Consider the following 26,416-nt stretch of genomic DNA (forward strand, 5'->3'; position numbering starts at 1 on the left):
CATCTGCTTTATTAGCTCTGCATTATCTGACAAGAAAATAAGGCCTGAAATCAACCTAATCCCATATTAATTAGGTCAGAAATACTAGATTTAAAAGGAGCTAGTGATTTTGAAAGTGGACTGTAGCAGGCTGTTTTACACCAGTGTTTCAAACTGGACATTTGGCACAGATGTAGGTGAACATCTTGCTGAACTTCACCACTCCAGAAATGTCAGGGTACAATTATGCTCGTTCCCTTACCCACAAGTAAGTCCTTTCCTTTCACAGCTAAGTGAGACAGTGAGAGCCCTAGTGCAGATAATGTTAAATCTGCAAAAAAGAACCATGGACAACCAGGTGATAAATCTTTAGCTTATTAGATTAGAAACTGATAATGGATATCATGACCAAAGACATGGTAATGATGCATCTCAAAGAGAATAGCTAGAGAAGCATAAATGAAATCAAAGAGGCAACTACATGATATTGTACAGTTTCAGACACATAGTATGACCTGCTGTATGTCTGCATAGCATTTTTACTCTGTGCACTGTTTAACTTCAACAGTTAAACTTTCATCTTAGGTTTTGTGTGACTGGTGGTATCTCTGGCACTTTGGAGTTCATAAAACATACTTCCAAAATATTTTAACATCACATTTAGCAGCATTTCAGCAGTGGTGGATCTGAGACTGGTCAGTTTTAAGACCACCTTCTACTTTCTTCTTCAGAGAAAAAAGAAATCAGAGGCTGGTCTGAAATAGGGTTGCTAATTATCAGTGGTGGGTGCACATCTTAGCATATGCTTCTTTGAAAATGCATAACCTCTGAACAACCTCCAGAGAATAAATTTTAGGTGTTTTCCCTATGTCACAGGTAAGTACTAGGTGTCCCCAATTAAAGAGAGACTTGATGCAACAATGAATAAATCTAACTGCTTTTGCTAGGTAAAAAGAAAACAGCTAAATAAAACTTGAGCTTCCTGTTTTGTATTTAGTTCAGTACTGCAAGCTAGTGGCCTTTCAGAAAGATGATATAACCCAAGTCCAGTATTGCTGGTTTCTTTGCAGTGCAAAGCTATCACTGCTCAGCAATGGTGTAGTTCAAATGCAGTCAGTGAATACTGAAGAGCTGGAGCTTTCAGCCAAATGCCAGGCAGTCTGCAAAATATTTCTTGTGCAGTGATGCTGTTTGGTTTTTTTTTTTTAATTAGACTATATAAACCTCTTAACTGAGAAGGTGAAAAAGAATGATAATTTACAAAGGGTAAAATCTGAGGTTAGTTGAAGAAAGTGGTTAGGCTTGGATATGCATGGAGAACAACTTCCATCAGAAAAGCCGTATCTATGCAAATTTATGCCAAAAGTGATCAGAGTAATGCCACCCAATCCTCTTAAACTCATAACCCTTCAAAATGCACAGAGGAATTCTGGGATTGTGAATTAATGCCACTGTTAATTCTTTGTTGGAGCACATTATTGCACTTAATCACACACTCAGAACCAAAACAGCTCCTAAGGAGACCTAAAAATATTTGAGCTGAATATCTATCATTTATGGAACTTTAATTAGAGTAAGCAACCTGCTGTGGGAAATGGGTTTACAGAAAGTGAGGTTTCCCTTCAAAAGGTGATCTGTAGTTTGTCTCCTGTGATGGAGGAGGCAGGTCAGTCTGTGTGAGCTTAATCCTTCACAGGCTCTCTCGGGGCTCAAGTTCCTCTTGGCCTCTACAATTTTGAAGGCAAAGCTTTGTAGCAGTTCTGTAGCTGCTGCTGCCCAGATCTTCATCTTATGACTTACTGCACACATTGATTTTGCTTATTGGTGGTGAATTTTCTCTGTGCCTACATGTGTGCTGGTTTGCTGGAGGAAGCCTGCACCATCCTGGGCACTTCTGTAGCAGGAACCAAGTTTTAAGAAAGAGGTGAGTCCAGATTAGCAGCCACAGCTGTTTGCTGTGATTGATTTAATCCAGTAATTCTGTCACCAGATCACAAAGCCGTTTTCAAAGGGATATGAATACTGGACTTTCATTTTACTTGTACAGCATTTCACTTCCTGTTCTTATGTATTTAATAAACCTGTGAGAGATTAACCTGAAGTAATCACAAGAAGGGGCATGTATACCTGGACTCTAGTCTTCAGTCAGGTGAATTAATTTTGCAAGTATCTTGCGTGATATTGCAAGATACTTTTCCTCCTTGTTTGCTTTCCAAACTTTTGTAATTTCTACGTTCCAACCCATTCTGTCCTCCTTATTCCCTTCTCCCCACTCATACGTTTTTGATTGTGCAAGTTCCAGGAATGCCAGATACCTGTTAACTCTTACTCAGTTTTGTCTGTAAGATTGATTCTCACCATACCACCATGATCACCCCATCAGGTCATGAAGAGTTTAGGTGAATGAGTCCAAAGGAGACAGTATCCTTGGAGAACTGATCAGTCAGTGATACTTTAAACTGCAATCTGTAATAAATTTTATTTATCTGTAATAAATAATCTGTAATAAACTTTAAATTTCCTGCAAATAAGTGGCTCTGGATTTAGGTGGGATCATGTTCTCTCTGACTCTTTACATACTCAGGTGAACCTACTACCAGAAGTAATGTAGCTCTTTCATGTGTCCAGAGTGCTTAGTGTTGAGGCAATAGTTGGTTTCTCCCAGCATATGATTAACTTCTCCATGCATATGATTAACTTCCTCATTGTAAAGAGAAAAATAATTTCTAAACTTTCAAGTAACCACCGATCTTTATCAGCTTATCTGAATCATATCTGGAGAGTATATAGTTCTTTTCCATAAAACTGATTGAACATCAGATAAATTTACCATGTGATTCTGTCTACACCAAGTACTGTGAGGTCATTATCTATAACTGAAACACCCTGTAGTATATCTGGCAGCTTCTTCCTAGATCCAGAATTTCTGTTGTACTGTTCCCTGACTGGTGGACACTGCAGGTTAGCCAGAGACTGAGCTTACCATTGAGAGCAATCCTTATTTAAAATCTCATCCTTCATGTCAGCATCCTCCTATCTACCACTTGACAGAGTCCTGGCTAGGAGGGCATGATAGTAAGGGTAGTTGTCCCTGAGCTCAGAGCCTTCTTCAGGGCAATGGAAGATTTGGTTGGTTATGGTGCACCTCTGTATGACTGGAGCAGTAGCTGAGACCCACCTCATGGAATAACTGGGTTTTTGTTTTGTTTTTCTGCAGAATAGCAAACCTGAAAATACAACTGGCTAAGCTTGACAGCGAGGCCTGGCCTGGCATGCTGGACTCTGAGTGGGATCGTCTAATATTAATTAATGAGAAGGAGGAGCTCTTAAAAGAGATGAAATTTATTAGCCCCAGAAAGTGGACTCGAGGAGAGGTGGAGAGGCTGGAGTCAGAGAGGAGGCATCTGGAGGAAGACCTTCAGGCTGCTAGAGACACTCAGAGCAAAGCTCTAACTGAGAGGTAGGTTACTGTGCAAATGACAGAGCTTGTCTTGTTGGGCAACAGATAATTTGGAGCAAGCAGCAGCATCCTGGGGCTGAATGCTGATAGCAGTATGCCCTCAGATTTCTAGGAGATTGTTTCTACTTAGAAGGTTTCTGAAAGTGCCTCCCAAGAGGAACCTCCTCCTCTGCAGGTGGGGAAAACTTGTTATTCCTGCAAATGGATCTTCTATGAGAAAGTAAGAAAAGCTGAAAATAACCCAGTATGTTAGTGTACTATGATGTTTGCTTATGAAGCCAGCACCTCTCAGTAGCTTCTACAGTCTCTGTGCAGTCTGGAGCTTGGTAAATGTCAACAGATGGAATTTTTAAAATTTAAAATTTGTTGTTTGTTCTGAGCACCCTTATATGTGATTCTAGTAGGAAATGGCATTTGACAGGGCTGTGGGAGTTGTATGGAATATCCTGTGAATCTAAACTATCTGAAAAAAATGCCAACTATCCTCCAAAATTTCACTTGTGTTGCAGGAGGAGGTCTCATGGGAATGTACAGTGAGGATGAATACTGCATTAGGCATTGTCTACAAGGACTTTACAATCTGAATGTGTTAATGTGGGTGGCTATGGCAATATTACTTTTAGCTGCAGTCTCTTGAATACATATGGAATAGATCGGCTGCATTCACTGTGTCCTTGGCACTCTACTCAGCTAGTTTCATTTCTTATAAATGCTCGGTGTTCATACTACACCGATTTTCTGCATAGTCTTTTAATGATTTTAGCATGCTGGAAATAATGTAGGCATCTCATATATTTCAGCTACAGGACTTTTACAAGTCTGAAATATGTGCCATTTGACTGTAAAAGAATCTTTACAATTAAATGTTAATTAAGATATAATTTTACATTTATGCTCTGCTGGTTTCACTGTAAGCTGAATGATTTTATTTGAATTTTAGTAATATGGCCCCGGTCTATTGTGACGCAGAATTAGCATATTTCTGGGGCAAGATGTCTTGTCCAAAAGCCTGTGAAGTTAGGGTGTCAGTACCTGAGAGCACGTATTTGTATCTCTAATAACCAATTCAGGTGTGAAGTAACAATCAAGATGTTGCTAAAGTCCATAACTCATGAAAAGCCTTAATGAGATGGCTAATAAGTAAATCATGCAAACCTTAGTCAGCCATAGGTAGGCCTTACTGAAAATAAATGACAGTATTTGCATCTTTCTCAGCTCAGTAAGTATATGAATGCAATAGCATATAGCAAGCAAAATCTGCCAAACTTTTTTAGGCCTGATACATTAACTTTCACAGTACTACCTATACTTATTTTCCCTTTTGTGAATGTTTGTGGCATTGACTTCCACTTGTAAGAACTGGATATTGGTAAACACATACACATACTAACCAAAATCTGTCCAAGTCTATACTGTGTATTCTTTCTAGGTTTTGAAGGATTTGTAGAAAGAAGTTTTTGTTTACTCCTCATTTTATTTAGTAAATGATGCTTTAGCTCATCTTTTATCTTCCTTAGATTGAAGATGAATAGCAAAAGAAATCAGTTAGTCCGAGAACTGGAAGAAACGACACGATTAGTTGCCATGTTGCACACCCAGCTGAAAAGGTATGTAACCTTTTATAGAGGCCTTACCTGCTTGTAGAGTAACTGCCTTTCCCTGCTAGCAATTTCATCTCCCATCTGAGAGGTCTAGAAGGCCTTCTAGTTCTAGTAGTGACTTAAGACCCCTGTATAGTCAATGGAAAGAGAAGCCTTAAGGATGTTATGTCCCAGTCAGTTAAGATGGATGCTTTACAGGAGAACAACCTTGTGGTGGTGCTTCTGACATCAGGAGATTGCACAGTCTCTTCTATTTCAGCTGTTTAATATTTAGGTAACTAAGGGCAGCTAAGGTTATTTTTGTAAGCAATTTTTTCACTAATGTTTGAATTACTGAAGTGTACTAAAAGCTTAGGACTCACACAGCAAGTGAAGTAAATCTTAATAATACAACTACACCTTCATGTATGAGTCTGGTGATAGTGTTTCTCTAAATTTAATTACAAGTGTGATGTTGCTTGCAAGGTAGACCATGCATTGAGATATCCTGTAGTCTGTCATTCATATGCTATGTAGCAATGCTTCTACGGTCAGAATGTGGTCTGGTTGTTCAGGCTGTAATATCATAAGGTTAATGTTTCCAGACAAATGTGCGGTTGCAGGCAGCAAGGCTGACTCATCAATAGCTAACATTTTTATCTTAGGAAGAGAATTTGGTGGGCTGCTTGTTTGTTGAGGTTTTTCCTATTTAGTACTGAATTTGCTCTGTTTGTAGCTTCAGCTCTGCTTGAAATCGGTTTCATTTTGTGAAGATGACACTGAAAAGACGGGCAAGAAATCATAATGCAAGACTGACATGCAAATAAGCCACCATGGAGAATAGATGACTGTAATGCAGTGGAAATGCATCATATTTCATCATATTTTCATTTCATTTAGCTGATTAGGGATCTTTTGAGGTGACCCAGAAGCATGTGAAACTAATTTCTTCCTAACTGTTCCCAGTGTTCTTGGCATGCTCTGTTATGAGAATAAGCATTTGTTATTAACCCCATAATGCAAAATGTCTGGCATTCAAAGGTATGCAGAAAATGAAGTTGAGCTCAGTTTGTTAAATGGGAAGTATTAATTAAACCCCCTTCATTTATAGTGAAATACATTGAAAAGCTGTGAATTTTAGTCCTCCCCAGTCATGTGCAAAAACATCTGTGTGTTTGTTTCACCAAAAAGTTTTTTTTAACAAAGGTGATGATGCTGTGTACATTGCCATTCAAATGCAGAAGATACTTTGTGCCAAAATTGTACTAAATTCTTCATACTTAGCTTTTTTCTCAGAAGATTGTGGCCCTAATGATAAAAATGAAGCTTCCAGCTTTTACCCCATAAATAATACATAAAGGATTGTTAGGCTTATTAACATCCTCATTGTTTTTCAGTGGGGCAACTTAAACCAATTATACATGTGCAGAAACTTTTCAATAGCTAATCTGAAGTGGGGGTTATAAAGGGTCTTTAAACAGTAACGAGCAAGTTAGTATCTGGTGCAGGAGAGCTGCTTTCAGTAGTATTTCCAGGGACGGGATCTCTTGTAGTCAGTACTGGAGGATTTGTTGGGTCTTCGGAGCAGAGAACAGTATGCAGTGGTATCTGGGCTTACTCACCTGAAGAGACTTCTGTTTGGTAACTGCTTAAAATTAATTTTGCTGAGTTGTGTTCCAAACAGAGATATCTAGGGATAAATAATTTGTCACAGCCCAGCTCCTTGCTCCCCTGTGCCCTGGATTCCATGTAGCAGTCTTTCACATAGCAGAAAGCTGGCAGGATTTACCTGACTGCTGGCGGTTGCCATCTCTGGCCAGTTCAAGGTAGCTGGGATACTGCTTTTTGGCTGTGGTTCCAAGATAGAGGCAAATGTAAGGTAATTTCCATATGTATGGCAGTTTCTTGCAATAACTTCATCTTCTTGCATGGGTCTTGCTTGTTTTTGTGGTCTGCTTTGAAAATTAACAGGAACCATAGATTTTTTTTCCAGACAGATACAGGAAGAGAATGTTTTTACCAATTTTAATTGATTGGAAACTACTCGTTAGAGTTGTTTTGGCTAAACAATCCTCTTACGAGGTTGATATAGTGCATAGAACATGCATATGAGCTATATTATTTTTAGTGAAAAGTGACCCAAGTTCTCTCCTGGGTGGACTGTGGTCTTGGATTGTGGGGACGACTAATGTCTGGCCTGAGCTAACAAAGCATAATGATCTCTAAGCCACTGGTGACATTGCAGTATTGTCCTGAGGAATCAGGAGATAAGAGTGTAACAGTTTTCTGACTTGTTTCCTTCAGTCTCTCCACCAGCATGCTTTCCCTCTCCTCGAGCAGCAGCCCAGGTTCTCTTGCATCCAGCAGAGGATCTCTTGCTACCTCCAGCCAGGACTCATCCACCTCAGCGAGTTTCACTGATCTCTACTATGAGCACTTGGAGCAGTTGGACTCAGACTATCAAAACAAGCTGGACTTTCTTTTAGAAGGAGCCACTGGGTTTCGACCGTCAGGATCTATCACCACTATCCATGAAAATGAGGTAGCGAAAACTCGCAAAGCCGATACCACCAGTCATATGCAGGCTCTGAGATCATTGTCTGGTACTCCAAAATCCATGACATCACTGTCTCCAAGGTCATCTCTCTCTTCTCCATCTCCACCTTGTTCTCCACTGGTGATAGACCCACTCTTAACTGGTGATGCCTTTTTAAGCCATACGGATTTTGATGACACAGAGATAAGTACGAATCTCTCAGAACTCACCCTGAACACTGGGAGTGGCAACTGTAGACTGGAGGAGCCCAGAGCAGGAGATAAACATCTAGGTCAAGGTATGGTCACCAACTATTTGCATGCACATGCACACGTTTATTTTTTAATGTCGTTTACAAAGCATTGAGAAGGGAGTATTTCAAAAGCTGCCTGTCACCATGATGTCTTTGTGTTGAAAACTGTGTGTTCTATCTTACTTGGGTGTAAATGGTTGGTATTCTAATTTGTACATAAAAACTGCTGCTGCTTTGATGTCTCTTGCAGAAGACCAGGTCTAGGTGTGGTTTTGGAGTACTTACATGCATGTGTACACAAATTACAGGGATTTCATATGCACATAGAAGTGGTTGTGAATGGGATTCCTGGTTTAATTTGACACCAACCTATTCAGAATGTCCTCCAGTATTTTGTGTCTGGGAGGCACAAAATGCATTATTGACACAAACTTTTTGCCCAGGCTTTTGTGAAAGGCTGGAAAAGCCATTTAGCTGCGTCATAATCAAATGATGATAAAAATCCTTGCCTGCCACCTCAGCATGCATGGGGTCTTGGTTTAGCTCTCGGTAAATTAGTGGCAATGAATTTAACCTCAGATGAGCAGATATGTTGAGGTGGTGCAGAATTTCTGCTGTTTTGAGGGGGATGGTTTCTTAGCAACAAAAAATGTGTTTAGATTGTGTGATAAAATGAGTCATTTAGAAGCAGTGGATGTTCTCATACATGCATATAGCTTACTGATGAGTGGGAAGGGTTCACACTCTTTTAAAAGGATGTCTGAAGTGGATGAAAGGTGGCAGGGCAGCAGTCAGGGCACTGGTGTGAGGGCCCCTCTGGACCCCTTGGGACTCTGCTTGGGATAAATGCAGTGGAGAGGAGTGAAATGACTGTGCTTGTAACTGCAGTGGCTAAGAACTTTAAAAGCTCTTGGAAGCTATAGTTGTATGAACCAGCAGTGCAATTGGATTCTGATTTTCATAGGATTATAGAAGAGCTTGTGTGAATAAAGGGAACTGGCACCATGTTTTCACTGCCTTCTGCTAACACTGAAATACAAAAATATACACGAGTGCAGATCTTCTTCTTCAAGCTCCTGTTTTCCTGCGAGCAAGAGGTATTATGCATTTGTGTAGGAAACACTAATTATTCTTAGAACTGGGTGCTGATTAGCTTTAACCTTCCTAGTTCTTCAAGATTTGTCAAGGCTGTTAAAGCTCAGGTGTTAAGCAGATTAAGTGATTAGTGCTGTTAGCCAGTCAGCAGACAAAATAATCACCATAAGTAGTTTATTTCAGGGCAATAATGAGATGAGATTTTACTCCCTAGGCACTTTTTAGGGAGTTGGGGCCAGTGGAACAGCTGAAACACAGTGGCTGGATCTGGGGTGGCCAGTACTTTGCCTCACAGGCAAAGCAGGCTCATGTGTTCCTGTAAGTAGAATTGAACAGTATGTGTGTGATGGGTTTGCTTTTTGCTTCTGTCAAAACAGAACCTCTGCAACCTTTTGAGGCTTGAATAAGGCTTCTTCTCACAGCTGAGTGCTACTTGAACAATTAAGGTCAATCTGGTGGCAAAACCTGGAATCTGACAGTCTGGCATTTTCAAGGAAATGGCATGGATGTGAAGACAGTGCATGACATGACTCTTCAAGGTTTTGCCTTGTGTGTCCAGGAGAGCCAGTGACAAAGAAAATGGAAGGAAGTGAAGCACAAACTAAAATCTTGGTAGGAGTGAGAAAAATGTTACAAAAACACAGCAAGTGTTGTCTGCCTGCTTGGAAATACAGGAGAGCTGAGTCAGTTCTGAACTCTTCCACAAACTTCTTTTTTAGTGTGATGCTTCTTTAGAGAATCAAAACAGAAAAATCCAAATTTTGTTAAAATAGCCCCTTGAAAGTTACAGGTTCAGTGAGTGTATAAGACTTGCAGGGCTGAGCTCCAAGTCCTTTGCAAAAAGTCAGGATAAAGGCAGATGTGTGACAAATCCTTTTCAGGGAACAGCTGATCTTTATTTAGGTTTGCACTTCAGCATTCTTCTGTACAAACAGATACCACCCTTACTGCTGGGGTTTTTTTGCACCCTTTGCATTTTTGCCCCTTGGCCACAAGGTTCTCAGTTGAAGTGGTCAAATATGATGGCTACCTGGGTTGAAACAACTTGATGCTATTGGTCATTGAAGGAGAAGGAAGTGTAAAGAGTGTGGAGACTAACTTGCTGTATCCTTTCCAGTGAGTCACTCTCATGAAAAGGGATTCCTGAAGGGGCATTCTGGGGAACATTGTGTAAATTCAAACAACTTAATCTAGGAAACCAGCCATGAGGGAAGAAATTTAATTTCATCATAAAACCATGGCATATAAGAGGTGCAAAGCAGCACTGGGGAAGGAAGAAACATAGTTTTGACCCTTGCCCACACACCTCCAGCATAGCCTATGGTCAATAGTGCAGCAGGGACCAGGTCCTTGCACACAGCAGGAGAGAGCATGGATTAAACTGTGAATGCCAGTATTAAGTGGGTCATTTGCTTCTGTTAATGGCTGATCTGTTGTGTTACAGATGCTAACTTTGATTCCTTGGTTCATCCTGTGGAGAAAAGGTTTTTGTTCAAATGTTCCATGGGAATACCAAGATGGAAAAAAAAACCCAAAACATTCAGAGGTGGTGTCAAACGCATGCATAAATGGGTCCAGATTGCACATGTGCACTCAATATATTGGTGTTATATGTAGCACCCTGTACTGTTGGTTATAGAACAAGTCCTTACATTACACAGTAACCCTGTTGACCTGGCACACTTTTTAAATTAATATTTTTCCAAACTTTTTAAAGTTCTCTAATTGGCTTTCTGAGACAGTGGGGAAAAAAAAAAACCAAAAAACCCAAAAAACAAACCTTGACCTTGGCAGTCAGAGTTGTCCAGACACTTAGTGGAAGCATATCTGTGTTCATCTATGGTGGTTCAGGTGAAAAGGTTCAGAATTGTGAAAAATTTCGAGGTTGTGTCTTTCCCTGTTTTGTAGCACAAGAAATCTATGTGAGATAAAACCTCTTTGCAAAACTACTGGATTCATCTGCCTCTATTTCTCTTTTTCTCTTCCCTATCTCCCTTACCCTTCATTGCTGCATGTGGCTGTTACTTTTAATCCTATAATCTCTCTTTCTCTCCATATTTAGCTAGTTAGCCTGGTCTTTCTGGACACATCTGTCCTGTGAACAATAACCTTTTGAGTTTATGGGTAGGCAGGTGGTGATTTTTTGCTAGGCCCCCTCCTTAAAGCTAACCTTGGTATAAGTTCTCCAGGCTTATACCCCTCCAAAATTCATACCTGGCCAGAACTTGGTCCTAAACATTTGCCCAGCCCACTACTCACTGGGTAGCTAGGACCAGAAAGCCTACTACCTGCTTGAGTGACTGGCCATAGCAGCTGTTTTATTGGCTCATATTTGACTTTACTAGAATTTAGAAGTTCTTCTGCACATTGCACATCTGTTCATGTGGACCTCCTTGCCTTTCCAGGGCTTTGAAAGCCTCTCCTGGTGTTGCCTGCAAGGACCTGCACCCATGGAGGTCTGGGGGTGGCCTGTTGTAATGGACCCAGCACAGCCAGGGCTTAACCTCAGTCTGTGGGTACACTGCTGCAAGTAATTAATGGGCGTTGACCAAGCAACGAAGCCTTCCTCTCACCTCTGCCACGTGGGCCTTTCTTCTGGCTGCCCAGGGCTGTTGGGCACATTCCAGAACTGCTAACTTGAAGGTGGCACAACCCGCCCTACCTGCATCTTTTCTCTCTCTTCAGAAATGTGCTGTTGCTTAATGATACTTGGGTGGAAAAAAATGCAGCTTAATGGGAGGATGAGAAAAAAAGCTACTCCTGTTCCAAGGCAGTTTTTCATTAACACTTTTTGCTTTTCCTCTGTGCTTTTCTGATAGGTATAAATACAGCTGGAGGGACGGCATTGAAGGTGGCGTGTGTGTCCGCTGCAGTGTCTGATGAATCTGTTGCTGGAGATAGTGGGGTGTATGAGGCGGCTGCACAAAGGTAGATGTCAGATGTCTCTTTAGGAAAAAGCCAATGACTCTGCCTTGAACACTGGAGTCAGCTGGGATACTGCTGGTTATGATCCTTTTTGTAATTTCATGGCTAAATTGTCCATCTTGAATTTCTTAATACTTCTGGAAAAACTATGAGCAGGTTGAATGTCATGATAAGGATGAACCGTGCTTCCCATTAGAGAAGTAGCTTGAAGCAAGCTGACAGAGAACTGCTTTAACAGCTGGTCTGTTTGGGAAGGTGCTGATAAGCTGTGATGGTTGCCCTGGCAGGGGTGGCAGAGCCATCTGGCAGGTGTGAAGTTCCCCTCCTGTCAGTAAGCTGTCCAGGTGTCAGTGATGGCCATCAGCCCTAGGGAACTCGGGGATTTATGAGGATAGTGGAAGCACCCTGAACTGCCTCATGTATGCTTATGTGCTGTGATGCAGTTCTGGAGTGCTTGGATCCAGTGTGTGATTTCTGCAGAACTTCTCCCCCTAAGTGCAGAGCTTGTAGTCAGAGCTGAGTGTCACTGCTCTTGATGGGGTTTTGGACCTCCCTGCTTGCTAAAACTATCTGGGGTGGTTTGTAAAGCTCAGTGGAAGGTCCTGATCTGCTGCAACTAACATGGGTTTTCCTGCTGTTTTTATTGGCATTGAGGTGAGTTATGGAGTCATTTGTTGCAAGACACAACTGTAGATGTGAAAAATTGCTTATGCCTTAACTCACATTCATTCATTCATTATCTTCTTCCATTCTATAGCTAAATGAGCAATGTATTATGTTTATAACAAGAAGTTATAACAAGAAGTTCTGATAAGAAGTTGCAGTGCGTCTGTAAAAGAGATCTGGACTCAAGCCAGGCAGTCAAGTATCTTAGGGCCCCTGCCTCCCCTCCACGGCAGAGGGGAGGAGGGATGAAGAGGGAGAACTACAGAAGGAATCCCATGCACACTTGTGTGTCTGATGTTAGTGCATGGTGTTTTGGTTCTAATCAACCATTGTAATGCCTTCAGTATCACACTGATGCCCATAATAAATGGTGAGGGTAGAATCAGCAACATGTTTGTCCTCTGTAGCTGAAAAGTAATTAAATGCAAGAGAGTGCTAAGTAATATTGAAAACACTTAGGAGGGAAGAATGCTAGTCCTGTTTTCATGTGCTACAGCATAGCTTCTTAGTTAGACAAGGAATGTAGTTTTGGGAACTTTCAGTGCATAACACTTAGCAGGAGGACAAACAATGCAAGTAGTTGTTTCAAGGAGGACCAGTGAGTGTACTCTGTCACTTTTAATATGCCTAGGGAAGTTTGATTTCTTAAATAAAAGAATTACTTAAATCTAATCAAACTGGAGAATTTTTGCTGTCATGATGCAGGACAGGGTTGCAGCTGTTAAGTCTTATTTCTGTTGCTGGCCAGTCAGCTGTATTTACTAAAATCTAATCAAGGGTACCCTTTAAAAATCCCCCACTACCTTTTTTTTTTTTTTTTTCAGCCTTTTGTGTGGCTTTTTTGGCAGTGAAGGAGGAAGGCATATGACTTTCTGCTGACAAGTACTGTAATACATACCTATAAGGATCATTGCACTTCTTAAATGGGCTTTCTTTTAGCTGCTGATTTTACAAAATCGATATACCCAATGCCTGAGTGGAAGGGAAAAGTTTTTGTTACCACCTAAATGTGAGTACTGCAATAAAAGGGAATTCAAGTCTTTAGTAGTCTTTTTTTTTTTTTCCAGACCGTGTGTGTCAGAAGTGTTGGTGTTTGACAGTGATGATACAGAAGTAGTTGGGTCAGCTAAAGTGCAGATTGCAATGAGGTAAGTGATACATGTTTTTATTGGGTTTTCTTTCCAATGGAAAGAATTATATATGGGACTTAAAATCTATTGCTTTCTCATCTGTTTTCTTACTGTGACTATTCTGTTCTATTAGTATGAACTAATGACCTCTGTGGTGCAGTTGAGAATTACAGAATCACAATGTTTAGGTTGGAAGAGACCTCCAAGATTACCCAGTCCAGCCTTTGACCAGTACCATAATCTAACTACTAAAGCATGTCCTTAAGGACCAGGTCCAAACTCCTTTTAAATGCCTCTAGGGAGGGTGACTCTACCACTGTCCTGGGCCATTTCAATGCCTGACAGCCCTCTCAGTGAAAAACTATTTCCTAACATCCAGCCTAAACCTGCTCTGGTGCAGCTTCCATCCACTTCCTCTGGTCCTATCACAGTTCACTAAGGAGAAGAGGCCTTTTCCCTCCTCACTCCAACCTCTCTTGAGGCATTTGGAGAGCTCTAAGGTCTCCTCTCAGCTCCTCTTCTCCAGACCAAACACCCCCAGCTCCCTCAGCCACTCGTCACAGGATTTGTGCTCCAGGCCCTCAGTGAGCTTCATCGCCCTTCTCTGGACACGCTCCAGCAATTCTATGTCCCTCTTATAGTGAGGTGCCCAGAACTGAACACAGTACTCAAGATGTGGCCTCACCAGAGCTCAGTACAGAGGGATGATAACCTACTCCTGCTAGTCACAGTGTTCCTAATACAAGCCAGGATGCCATTGGCCTTCTTGGTCTTCTTGACCTGCACACACTGTTGACTTACATTAAGTTGGCTGTCAACCAATACCACCAGGTCCCATTACATCTCTGTAACCACACTTCCCCAGGTCAGTAACTTACCTTGGGGTTGTTATAACCCAGGTGCAAGACCTGGCATTTGACCTTGTTAAACCTCCATGCCATTAACCTTGGCCCACTTGTCCCACCTAAGTCCCGCTGTAAGGCTTCCCTACCCTTCAGCAGATTGCAGCCACCTCATTTAGTGTCATCTGCAGATTTACTGAGGGTACACTCAATCCTCTCAAACAAGTCATTAATGAAGATATTAATAAGATATTATAATAATGAAGATATAAGTTATTACACTTGATTTCAGAAGGTTCTTGACCCAGGTATCTTTCATGGCACTGGAAATTAACTGATGATACTGTGGTATGAGAGTGCAAACCAGCAATGGGAGCACTGACAGTGCTGGACTGCAGGAAGCATTTTTCTGGCTTGCAGCCACCTTTATTGTGCTGCTTGTGGAGGAAAAACTACTGTGAATGACAGTGATAATGATGAACTGCCCTGAATCCCACAAGTAATGGGTAAGGTATAGGAAGGTTGATAGAGCTACCTTCGTTACCTGACTTAGTGGAAGGCTATTTGTGACTTGAGGAAAAATAAGTTGAACAAAACTATCTTATCATGGTCATCAACAGAAAACAATGGTTACCCACAACATCATCTTTATTGTACTTCAATTATTTCTAATTTTAAATTTGTAATATTACAATCATTATATATGATGTTTCGAAAGGTTTTGGTTACAACACAGCAATTTAGCTAGACCCCAGGAAAAGCAATGTGTGATATGTCTGTGTAGTCAGTTAGATCTAAATTTCTAAGCCTTGGATATTCTGGGTTGTTCTAAATTCTGGTTGTCTTGGTAGCAAAACCTCCTGTAATATCAAACTGGTTTTGTTTTAAACTGTAGCAAGCTACGGTTCCATTACATCTTTGTCTTGTTTGTAAATTTTTTTATGTTGGTGGCTTGTGTTAATGAATGAAGTGGAATACCCACTATTCTTCAGTAATCATGGGGTATTTTGTCTTTCTAATTCAGATATGATGATAAAAATAAACAATTTGCCATACTGGTCATCCAGCTGAGTAATGTTCCAGCACTGCTGTTACAACAAGATCAAAAAGTGTAAGTAACTGAAATAAACAAGCTTTTGAAGTATTTGCATTAGATTCCAATGGGAATTATGTAGATGTTTTGTGTGGTTTTTTCACACTGTTAAAAATTCACCCTTTTTGAAATGCTTCTACATGTTATATGCTGCAACATTTATGAACTATTAAATCTGCTGACCAAAATGAAGTGCAGTTTTTTCCCAAAAAATTGGTATTTGATGGGAAAAGACTTGCCTGGAGTTAGTCCTAGCTGGCAAGGTTCTTCACCGTAGCAGTGTCCAGAGCAGCTGCATTGATGGGAGAGGGGCTGTTTGTCCTGCTGCAGAGCTTATCCTTGGACACCTGCACAGACATGTATGTCTGTGCAAGGCCTTTGACACCGTCTCCCACAGCATCCTCCTGAAAAAACTATCAGCCCGTGGCTTGGACAGGAGCACCCTGTGCTGGGTTAAGAACTGGCTGGAGGGCCAGGCCCAGAGAGTGGTGCTGAATGGGGCTGCATCCAGTTGGCAGCCGGTCACTAGTGGTGTCCCCCAGGGATCAATATTGGGCCCAGTTCTGTTCAATATCTTTATTGATGATTTAGATGAGGGGATTGAGCCCATCATCAGCAAGTTTGCAGACGACGATCAACTGGAAGGCAGGAGGGCTCTGCAGAGGGACCTGGACAGACTGGAGAGTTGGGCTGATTCCAGTGGGATGAGGTTTAACACGGCCAAGTGCCGGGTCCTGCACTTTGGCCACAACAACCCCATGCAGCTCTACAGGCTGGGGACAGAGTGGTTGGAGAGCAGCCAGGCAGAAAGGGACCTGGGAGTCTGGATTGACAGGAAGCTGAACATGAGCCAGCAGTGTGCCCAGGTGGCCAAGAAAGCCAATGGCATCCTGGCCTGTTTCAGGAACAGCGTAGCCAGCAGGTCCAAGGAATTGATTCTGCCCCTATACTCAGCGCTGGTGAGGCCACACCTCGAGTACTGTGTCCAGTTCTGGGCCCCCCAGTTCAGGAAGGATATCGAGGTCCTGGAGCAGGTTCAAAGGAGGGCAACCAGGCTGGTGAAGGGACTTGAGCACAGACCCTGTGAGGAGAGGCTGAGAGAGCTGGGGCTGTTCAGCCTAAAGAAGAGGAGGCTCAGGGGAGACCTCATCGCTCTCTACAACTACCTGAAAGGAGGTTGTAGCCAGGTGGGGGTTGGTCTCTTTCGCCAGACGACTTTCAACAAGACAAGAGGGCAGGGTCTCAAGTTGTGCCAGGGGAAGTTTAGGTTAGATATTAGAATTTCTTTACAGAGAGAGTGATCCGGCATTGGAATGGGCTGCCCAGGGAAGTAGTGGATTCTCCGTCCCTGGAGATATTTAAAAAGAGACTGGATGTGGCACTCAGTGCCATGGTCTAGCAACCGCAATGGTGGTTCAAGGGTTGGACTCGATGATCTCTGAGGTCCCTTCCAACCCAGCCGATTCTATGTGGAGAAATGTACAGCTTCTACTAGGCTCATTGGCAGCACAAGCTTTTTCAGTTCAGCTTGATACTGAACAAGCTGACAAATTTTATTCATTTTTGCATAGGTGTTTCTACCTAGAAAAGGGTATGTTAGCAGCATGACAAATTCATAGAATCACAGAATTGCTCAGCCAGGGAAAGACCTTCAAGATAGTCCAACCTCATCCTGACCCTATTACCTATTTCTGATGACCCACCACTATACCATGTCCCCACGTACCACATCCAGACTATTTTTAAACACATGCAGAAATGGAGACTAAACCACCTCCCTGTTTAAAAATAGTTACAGTGCTTAACAACCTGTTCTGAAAGAAGTTTCTCTTGATATCCAACCTAAATCTCCCCTGATGCTACTTGAAGCCATTTCCCCTTGTCCTATCATCTGTCAAATGTTGCAAGTTGCACAGATGTAAACCACCACTTAGAACTATAATGCCATGATGTTGGGTGACCCTGTTCAGAAGGGTGAAGTCTGGAAACTCTGGGCACTTGAACATCATCTTACAGCATCAGACATCCTTTTTTCTTAGTTGACTGATATTCCAAAGGATAGAGCAGGACAGTCACATCTCCAGTGTGTGGGATGAATTTTACTGACAGTTTTTCTGGAGCTGTTGCTGTGGAGGGAACTGCAGACCTGTGCAGTAGCACTGACTGCAACTCTTGTTTTCAACAGGAATATTCGTGTGGCCCTCCTGCCCTGCTCAGAGAGCACAAGCTGCTTGTTTCGCACAAGGCTAGTGGAAGCTTCAGACAATCTCATGTACAATGAACTGTTTTGGGTTTCTATCTCCTACCCGGCTTTACGCCACAAGACTTTAAGAGTCGATGTTTGCACTGTAGATAAGACCCACTTTGAAGAATGTTTGGTTAGTATGAATCTGTTTTAATATCTTTGTTGTTTGTGTACTCTTTTTATTACACAATCTTAAACTTATGGAAATTTTTGTTGAAAAATTTTTGATAATCCTTAGCCATGTGATCTCTTAGTGTTCTTTACAGTAGCAATTTTGATCAGGAAAAAAAGTTAGATAAATGTTTTGTTACAGAACTACTGGTGACTGTCAGACTATTAGATTTCCCTGCTTTCATGATTGAATGTGAATCCCTACCTATTTTGCTTTATTTTGCAAAAATTTGTTGTAATTTAGAATGGATATACAGCAATTTTGAAGCCCCTGTAGACTACTAAAGGATTTTATAAAAACCACTACTGCTCTACACTGCTACAATCCATTAATATAGTTTTCTGAGTACTAGTATTACTAGTAGCCAGCTGCCCCCTATTGTTGGAGGGTTTTTTTGCTCAGTGTTGCCCGAATAAGATGGTTTTATTAGAACAATTTCTGGATTATTGTGTTACAGAACATGAGCAGGGTGCGTTTAGATGGGACATAACCATTAAGTTACAGAAAAAGTTGATTTTCTGTCCTGCAAGTGTGCCTTAGCATCTTCCTTGGCAGGAGGGGTAATGTTTTATGGTGCTTCTTCATTTCTCCCTTAACTTGCCTTGCAAAACACTTTGAATCAGGAACGAATCTGTTTTCAAAAGGGGTTTTTCTCTTTTGGCAGCATGTACAGTTCTACAGTACCTGAGCTCTAGGTAGGAGCATGCTAGCTAGCAGGATGTGTGTTCAGCGTGCAGTCTGCTGGTACAACAGAGTCCACTTGGACATGGATTAAATGCATTGTGAATGAGTTTTACTTTGGTTTGGAATATGTCAGGATGTGAACTAAATGTAACAGTAAAAAAGGCAGATGAAGAGGAAACAAATATAAAAAGGAATATACACACTACCTCAGTCTAAGTCATTGATTTTTGTCCACCTTGCATATGCCCTGAAAAGGGAGTCTGCATCCCCTGTTCACTTTCTCTTTTCCTTTGAAGGTCTGGCTGTAATTTGTCCCGAGTGTGGCAGCACTGTTCATACTGATGCATTCTTTTACACAGGAGCTGTTGTGAAATACTTGGTACTTAGATTAGAAGCCCTGGGCAATAATAATAGTTATTGAACATAAAAGCTTACTAGTGCTGTAGAAATGGGGATGAATAGGGCAATTTTTCTTATTTTCCAACCTGCCCAAGCGAAGTAGTCCTTGGTTCTCATTTCACTCTTTCTTCTTGCTAGTACAGTAGTCAGTCTTTTTAGCATTCCATTTAAACTGCGTTTTTGCTCTCAATAGGGTGGAGTACAAATTAGCCTTGCTGAAATATGTAGATCTGGAGAGAAATCAACCCGTTGGTATAATCTCCTTAGTTACAAGTATCTGCAGAAGGAAAACAGGAAAAGTAAACAAGGAAACACTCTCTCTGAAGTACCCTACCCTGAGAAAACAGTAAGTACAACTGTGTAAAGCAGAAAAATCTCTTAAGTACTAAGGAGAGGGTTCATGTTGCTGAAGGACTGTTATAGTAGCAGAGAAGTGAAGGCTGAGTTTATATTTAGAATGTGAAAATGTCATTAAGTGTATCAGAGTAATTAACATGTTGCTTACAGATATGCCTTAGTCCTGGGCTAAATCCTTACTGAAATCTGCTCCTCGGGAAGCTGAGGGATGTGCTTTGTGGCCTAGTATGAGATGTGTGAGCTCTTTCCATTTTTCCCACCAGGCAGTTCACCTGGCTGTGATGAACTTGCTGAATGAGTGGAGATAGTTAGCTTTGCACAACAGGGCATGCAGTGTGCTCAGCCTGCAGCCACATACCTGCACTTGCTGATGTGGTGGGCAGGTGTGCACACCCAGGTGTGACTGAGCACTGGATGAGTGCTGCCTGAACAGCACAAGTGTAGAGGCTGTAACTCTGGCTACCAAAGAAGTGGTTGGATAGGTTGGACACAGGTTGGACCTGTTCTGACCAGAAAGGCTGAGCACCTTGCAGTTTGCAAGAGTCATGTCTTCACCAGACACCTCTTGCTCTCTTCAGGACTCTGTCTCTGCACTCTTGGAGCAGACAGCTGTTGAACTGGAAGCTGTGGAGAAGAAACTGGAGAAAAGCAGAAGCACTTTAACTAGTGGAGAAACCTGGTAGGTAGTATTTGAGCACCTTAGCACTGAAGGGTGATCGGGGCATTTGGGGATTCTTGTGCCAAGAAAAAGATCAGGTGGTACAGAGCTGTGGGAGGATGGTTCTGTCTCTTTCTGTGTTTGTGAAAAGTTGCGTTTCTTCTGTTCTGGAGGTTGTGCTTGGGAAATGAGACCAAAGCTGATAGATTTTAAAAATAGGCAATAGCACTATGCTAATGTAGTTATTTGTACAATGTTCTATGAACATCCATGAAAGCTCCCCCGTATGGTGCAAGGCTTTGCCTATATATTAATCTTGGCTGTTGTTTACAGGATTCAGAATCAGATATTAATGAAAATCAACATTTGAAATAAAAAGCAAGCCTGACCAATGGGTTTGATGGAGAAGCCAGCTGTGAGTTCAAAGGAGGTGAAAAGGATGTTAAATCAATGCTTCAATTTTGTCCAGCATCATTTTTTAAACTAAGATCAGTGGCATCCTGAGAGCTTCTCTTAAGATGCACTCACCTTAAGCTCTGACCACATGGCTGAACCCTTAGCTTGCTTCTTTTGCAACAAGAGCAGCATAAAATTTTTGGCTGTAACAGTTGCCTTCTGGTGCAGCTTTTCTCCAGTTTCACTTACTCCCTTATGAGCCTGTGTTTGTGTCATGTCTGTGGCTATAGGATCTGCCAGTACAACTGGCTGCCATAGGGAAGTGTTTCTGTCCAGCAGCTTACAGGACTTAAGTCTCACTGTAGCACCAGAGTATTGTCCACAATAAGCCAGTTCAATAACGAAGTTGTTCTTACCAGGCCAGATGAAGAGGTTCCTGACCAGGAGGAACAGGATGAGATCAGTGAAAACGAAGCAGAAGAGGAAGAACTCTGTGCTGGAAAATTACCATGGGAAACAGAAGAAAGTTTGAATTCCCAGCTGCATGTGGACATAGCTGTGAAGGTGAAGTCCAGATCCTTTCAAACAAAAGATGAGTTAAGCTTCCCATTGCTCAGCTGACTGGGTTGCCATAATTGCTGAGCAAATCTACAGCAATTATTTATTTTAACATTAAATACTATGCTTAAATGTTTATCTACCTGAAATCTCTTTAAATAACACTATATGACCATTGTATCCCACAGGTAATATAACATCACTTATAACAACATTTCTTCCTGCCTTTTTGCTGCTCGTGGAGATGTTTTCATGTGGCAGTGACTTTGACCTTGTGTAATTCTGAGCGTAGCTGTAGTCTGATAAATGTGCTGTGCGTGTGTTGTCTGTACGTGTGCGTGTGGTGCTTTGGATCTTTGCTGCAGGAGGGAATGTTCTTCAGAATCGCCCCTCCATTTTGTATGGATGTAGATTGCCAGGTCATGCTGGTGCACTGGATCCATAGGCCAAGCTTGTGGGAATCAGTTGTGTTGTGCAGCCATTGATGGTTGTGGAGCCCTTAGGGAGGGACAGGGTTAATGTAACAGCTACCAAGTTTAAAGAGTTGAAGTGTCAGTACACACTGCATGCAAAGGGCTCAGGAATGTCTGTTTTTGAGCAAGATGCCTCTGGGACTGAATGCAGAGACAAATCACAAGTGGCTGTCAGACAGCATTGGGTATGTGTCATCGGTAAGATGGCAAGCTGGCATTTACCCTGCTGAATTTGTCTCACAGGTGGATAAAGAGACAAACACAGAGAGCCTTGCACAGTCTTCTACTGTAGTTCGTCCGAAAGATAAAAGAGCAACAAATCCACCCCAGACTCAGTTTGTCCGAGGCAGCACTATCATCCGCTCAAAAACGTTTTCACCAGGACCACAAAGTCAGTATGTGTGTCGGGTAAGGAAAATGCAATCTTGGGGTTACAAATGCTGGATTTAATAATGAATCCTTGATCTCAGTATTCACTTGGTCTGAATTGTGCCCAGAGACTTGACACTGCTTGCTTCTCTCCCCTTTTTATCTGTTCTTATCTCCTAGGCAGTGTTTTTCCTTGAAACTAATAGTATTAAGGACAAATGTATTAAAATACGTATGTGTGCAAATGTCTGTGGTATATACATCATGTTGAGATGCCCAAACTAACCTGGAAGGGCTGATGTAAGACAGTGAATCGGCTGCATATCAGACCCTTTCCTGGTGCTTTTAGACTGTGTGCCAGCCTGCACTGCATTTGCTGTGTCCACCCGACTTCAGATGAGATGAACACAAAAACTCGGTAGAAGTGGAAAGTAAAGTACTTGACAGTGTCATCAAAAGCATTGTGGAAGCTTGCAAGTGTGCCTTGTCTGAGGGCTACAGAACAGGCCACATACTTCCACTGCTTTGAAATGTTTGTTCACAATTATTGACTGGCTTGAGAGTTAGCCTAAACTATAAAGAACTCACTTTTTTTTTAATTGAGTTGGCAAACAAGCAAGCCCTGTTTCATCACACATAACCTGTCCTAAGTGGGCATGCTTTTAACAAGACCTGAGCCAGATTTGATGTGCAGGTTTTCTTATTGAGAGGCAGGTGCTTACATAGAATCAAACCTTACATAATTTGCAGCTGTCACCAGTGCTCGGGCGTTAGGGGTATTGTGCCCTAGCCCATGCAAGGTCCCACACGCCTGTTCTCCCCCAACTTTGAGGAGGAACACAAGAAGGAAATTCAACCCTATGTGAGCTGAGCTCTTTTGAACGGTCTAGAGATAGTTACAAAAGAAGGTAGGCTCTATATGTGCAACATGACAACTCTTAAGTTGAGAAACCCTGTGGGATGGCTTACAGGTAAACTTACCTCTTCCACTACTAGCTTAACACAGAGGTGACTGAAGAAAAGAGAAATCTAATAATATAGTCCCATGTTTTACAGATGCTAGGAAAGAATATTTTTTTAATTAGTATTAATTGGGACTTAATTTCTTAGGCTATTTTGCTCAGCATAGTTACTTGCACCAGAAATGGGGTAGAGTCCCATATTATACCCTCATTCAGTGTCTCTTCATGCAGCCTCTTCCAGAAAAGGGACAAAGATCAAGGCTTGTGGCAGGCTCTGGGCATGCCAACTAGATTGCATGTTTTGTACTTGGATGGGGGTGGCAGTGGCCAGCTGTAACCTTTCACAGAACTTGATAATTACTTTGCATTGGTACTTGTGATCACTTAGATAACCCTCTCATCTTTCTAATCCTGTGTGCCTTTCTTTAATGAGAAATGTGTTTCTCACTTTGACTTTCAGCTGAATCGCAGTGATAGTGACAGCTCAACACTCTCCAAGAAGCCCCCCTTCATTCGAAATGCAATGGAGAGGCGAAGTGTCCGAGTCAAAAGGGTAAGAACATCACTACTTCGTGTGTTTCTCTAGCATAGGCAACTGTGAAATTCAGAGAACTCTTAAAGGAAGAATTTCCAAACATGAATCGATTGCCACAGCCTTTTCTTTTGAGAAGTCTCTTAAGACTACTTTTCCTTGATACATCAGAATATGACAGGAATGTTTTAAGTTGGAACTTGATAATAAATTTGAGGAGCTGGAGAGGGAGGAGGATGAGGAGGAGAATGATGCCTCAGATGCTAAGGTGACCTTGTCATGGCGACTATAGCACACAATGAAACCCTGTGCCTGTTTTGAGGGTAGTCACTGAAATTGCCCTGGGATACAGATGCTGAGCTCTAAAGGAGATACTTTCCTTGAGGCAGCTTGTGTTTGGAACTATCAGAAAGTGTCATAATATGTTAGTGGAAAAAAGTTTTTTGAGCTGCATATTGGCTTTATCTGAAGATCAGGCATCAAACTTAGGATCAGGGTGTTCAAGAGAATTGTTTGATTTTGAGAAGCTGCTGTTGAAGGAACTTGTGGAATCACTGCAATAAGGCAGCTTATCTATATGTACTTGCTTGAATTTGTGCATTTTGTCTTGATGGATTGAAAAGCAGGATCAAGAGATGCTTAGTGCACTGAGAAATTTTGGATAAATGGATCTCCTCTTTGTGAGGGAGCAGTTGGGACATTTTCCATCACTGCCTTCAAACACATTTCCTTTTCTAGCCTTCAGTCAAGTCCTTTGGTACAGAGCGCCTAATCCGCACTTCCCTAGACCTGGAGCTGGATCTGCAAGCTTCAAAAACGTGGCATGATCGGCTGCTTCAGGAGATCTTGGTGCTGAGGGAACTGAAGGAACAGTTGGAACAAGCTCAAAGTCAGGGTGAAAAGGAGTTGCCTCAGTGGGTGAAGGATGATGAGAGGTTTCGACTGCTGCTGAGGCTCGTGGAAAAACGAGTGAGTAATACCTCCCTCTGGATTTCATTCAATGTGTTAGAGAAATATGATTTGAGAAACGGGACACTGGACAGTCAGGAAATGAAGCCTTGGCACTGCAGGTGCTCACGTCTCAGGTTTAAGGCTCCATTGAGATATTGAGTGGCTCTTCCCAGGTGTGGCATTGGTAAACTGCACTCTCCACCTGCCTTCCCACAGATGCAAGGCTTAGGAAGATGCGTTACATGCCTTGTTTCTTCTAAGTGAAATAATGGCTGTGTAAGACTTGTTCATGGGCGATCCTCGGCTTGAGAATAGGATCCTTACACTTATCAAGTGAAAAGTGAGGTCATAACAGCATTAGTGGCTTTAGGAGCCCAATAGTATATATCTGTTTGTGAAGGGTGAACTGCAGGGCAGGAATGGAAAGGAGACAGGCCTAATTACCAAGCTCTTCAACAGACTATTAAACAATTATGAGTGGCATTACTATTTTTCTGGGTAAGTTTAAATTAAAAATCATTAGCTTCAAAAGGAGTGCATTTACAGGTGATGTAGGTAAAACTTGAGAAATATCTTGAATAGGTGATGAGTAAGGTGATTTCCAGAGCCAGCATCTTCCAAACCTTTTAGCTTCAGCTGACATATTGCTCTATCTGGGTATAAGGTGGGGTAAAATGATTTCTCTTGGAAATGTAACTCTTCCACGATTTTTTTTTAGGTGGAAAAAGCAGAGCACAAGTGTGAGCTCAAGGCTGATAAGATGATGAGAGCTGCTGCCAAGGATGTCCACAGGCTGCGAGGGCAGAGTCGAAAGGAGCCTCTGGAAGTACAGTCATTCAGGTGATTAGTGGTCACTGGTAAAGGGGAGGAAAAACCAACTGCTGCCCTGATTTCTCCTGTGGGTGACTGAGATGCCCATGAGGAAAGCTAATCTTTGTAGAACTGGTTAACTGTTCTACTTAAGCAAAAACATGTGGATTTTTATATAAAAAAGTCTCAGAGTGAGGGAAACTAGCTGCAGCACTGCATGTGATCAGAAAGCAGCTGGTAGTACTCCAGATCATTGACTGCCTGACAACAAATGCACAGATCCTTTCTTTAATCCAGAAGCAGCCCTTCGCTTCCCTAAATAACATGCCTAGAAAGCAAAAAAAACTTGAGTCTTTCTGAAATGGATTCCTGGTAATATCAGTGTTGTGAGTTGAATTGTAAGAATGTCCCTTGTCTGGTATGTAAGTAAGAAAGAGGTGAGAGGATGTGCTGCCACTCCTTGCGGTGACGGTGGGATAAATTATAACATGGATACGATGGACATTTCTGGCAAGGCTGTAGTTGCATTAACAACTGGTGATCTTGTTTTTAGAGAGAAAATGGCATTTTTCACACGGCCCCGGATAAACATTCCAGCGCTGTCTGCAGATGATGTGTGATGACCAATAAAGTATTTACTTTCCGGACTATTCTACAAATGCAGTTTGGGTTTTGAAGTTATTTATATGGTATTATGAAGGTACTAAGGCATTTGTATATTAGAGCTTTTGTTAGTATGTTGATGTTACCAAGATTTTTAGGTTAAAGTTCTATCATCACAGAAACCAGCATTAAAGTGGCAAGATTGTATAGTTTGTATATTTAGGAATGTATTTTTGGGAAATAGAATTTTAAATAAGAACAAAAGCAGTGTCAGGTGCTGTTACTCTTAAATAATGCAGTTTAGACTTTTTGTACAGCTCTACCTTTTAGAGGCTTTACTGCAATAAATAGATTAGAAGAAACCTCACCCTGCCTTCTCTGATGTTGTGCACGCTTCCTGCCATGTGTCCAGGACCCTGCGGGCAGCCGATCCTGACTCCCGCGGGCTGAGTCATTTCTCTGAGCTATGAAGTGTTTGTGTCTTGCCAGGTGAGGATCAGTAGGTGTGGGTGTGAAGCTTTGAAAGGTACTTGCACTTTTTAACACTGGTACTGAAGCTGCTGTCTGTGACGGGTCTGTGAAGGTGACTTGGGGAGCCTATTGATGCCCCTGCTTTGGGGAGAGGGCTCCATTTTGTCTTTTTTTTTTTTCCCCCCCCCCAATAAAGTGACCTTTCTGGGCAAACCCG

The 26,416-nt window shown here is 41.9% G+C and overlaps 1 protein-coding gene across 3 annotated transcripts in view; it reads left to right on the forward strand.

The window, feature by feature from the left end:
* WWC1 (WW and C2 domain containing 1) overlaps positions 1 to 26,407 on the forward strand; it is a 65,641-nt gene extending 39,234 nt beyond the window's left edge. Inside the window, exons 9-23 of one of the 3 annotated variants that reach the window (XM_030459286.1) lie at positions 3,197 to 3,439; positions 4,957 to 5,046; positions 7,324 to 7,853; positions 11,723 to 11,831; positions 13,562 to 13,642; positions 15,491 to 15,577; positions 17,745 to 17,937; positions 19,253 to 19,405; positions 19,995 to 20,095; positions 20,890 to 21,034; positions 21,745 to 21,909; positions 23,293 to 23,385; positions 24,103 to 24,333; positions 25,034 to 25,155; positions 25,679 to 26,407. In XM_030459286.1, the coding sequence (XP_030315146.1) occupies positions 3,197 to 3,439; positions 4,957 to 5,046; positions 7,324 to 7,853; positions 11,723 to 11,831; positions 13,562 to 13,642; positions 15,491 to 15,577; positions 17,745 to 17,937; positions 19,253 to 19,405; positions 19,995 to 20,095; positions 20,890 to 21,034; positions 21,745 to 21,909; positions 23,293 to 23,385; positions 24,103 to 24,333; positions 25,034 to 25,155; positions 25,679 to 25,745 (2,410 nt within the window). In that variant the 3' untranslated portion in view covers positions 25,746 to 26,407. Of the gene's footprint in view, positions 1 to 3,196; positions 3,440 to 4,956; positions 5,047 to 7,323; positions 7,854 to 11,722; positions 11,832 to 13,561; positions 13,643 to 15,490; positions 15,578 to 17,744; positions 17,938 to 19,252; positions 19,406 to 19,994; positions 20,096 to 20,889; positions 21,035 to 21,744; positions 21,910 to 23,292; positions 23,386 to 24,102; positions 24,334 to 25,033; positions 25,156 to 25,678 lie in introns of those variants that run through there. The other 2 variants (XM_030459287.1, XM_030459288.1) reach the window with 2 other exon arrangements.
* The last annotated feature ends 9 nt before the right edge of the window (positions 26,408 to 26,416 follow it).

Source organism: Calypte anna, chromosome 13, assembly GCF_003957555.1.
Source record: "Calypte anna isolate BGI_N300 chromosome 13, bCalAnn1_v1.p, whole genome shotgun sequence".
NCBI classification, from domain to species: domain Eukaryota; kingdom Metazoa; phylum Chordata; class Aves; order Apodiformes; family Trochilidae; genus Calypte; species Calypte anna.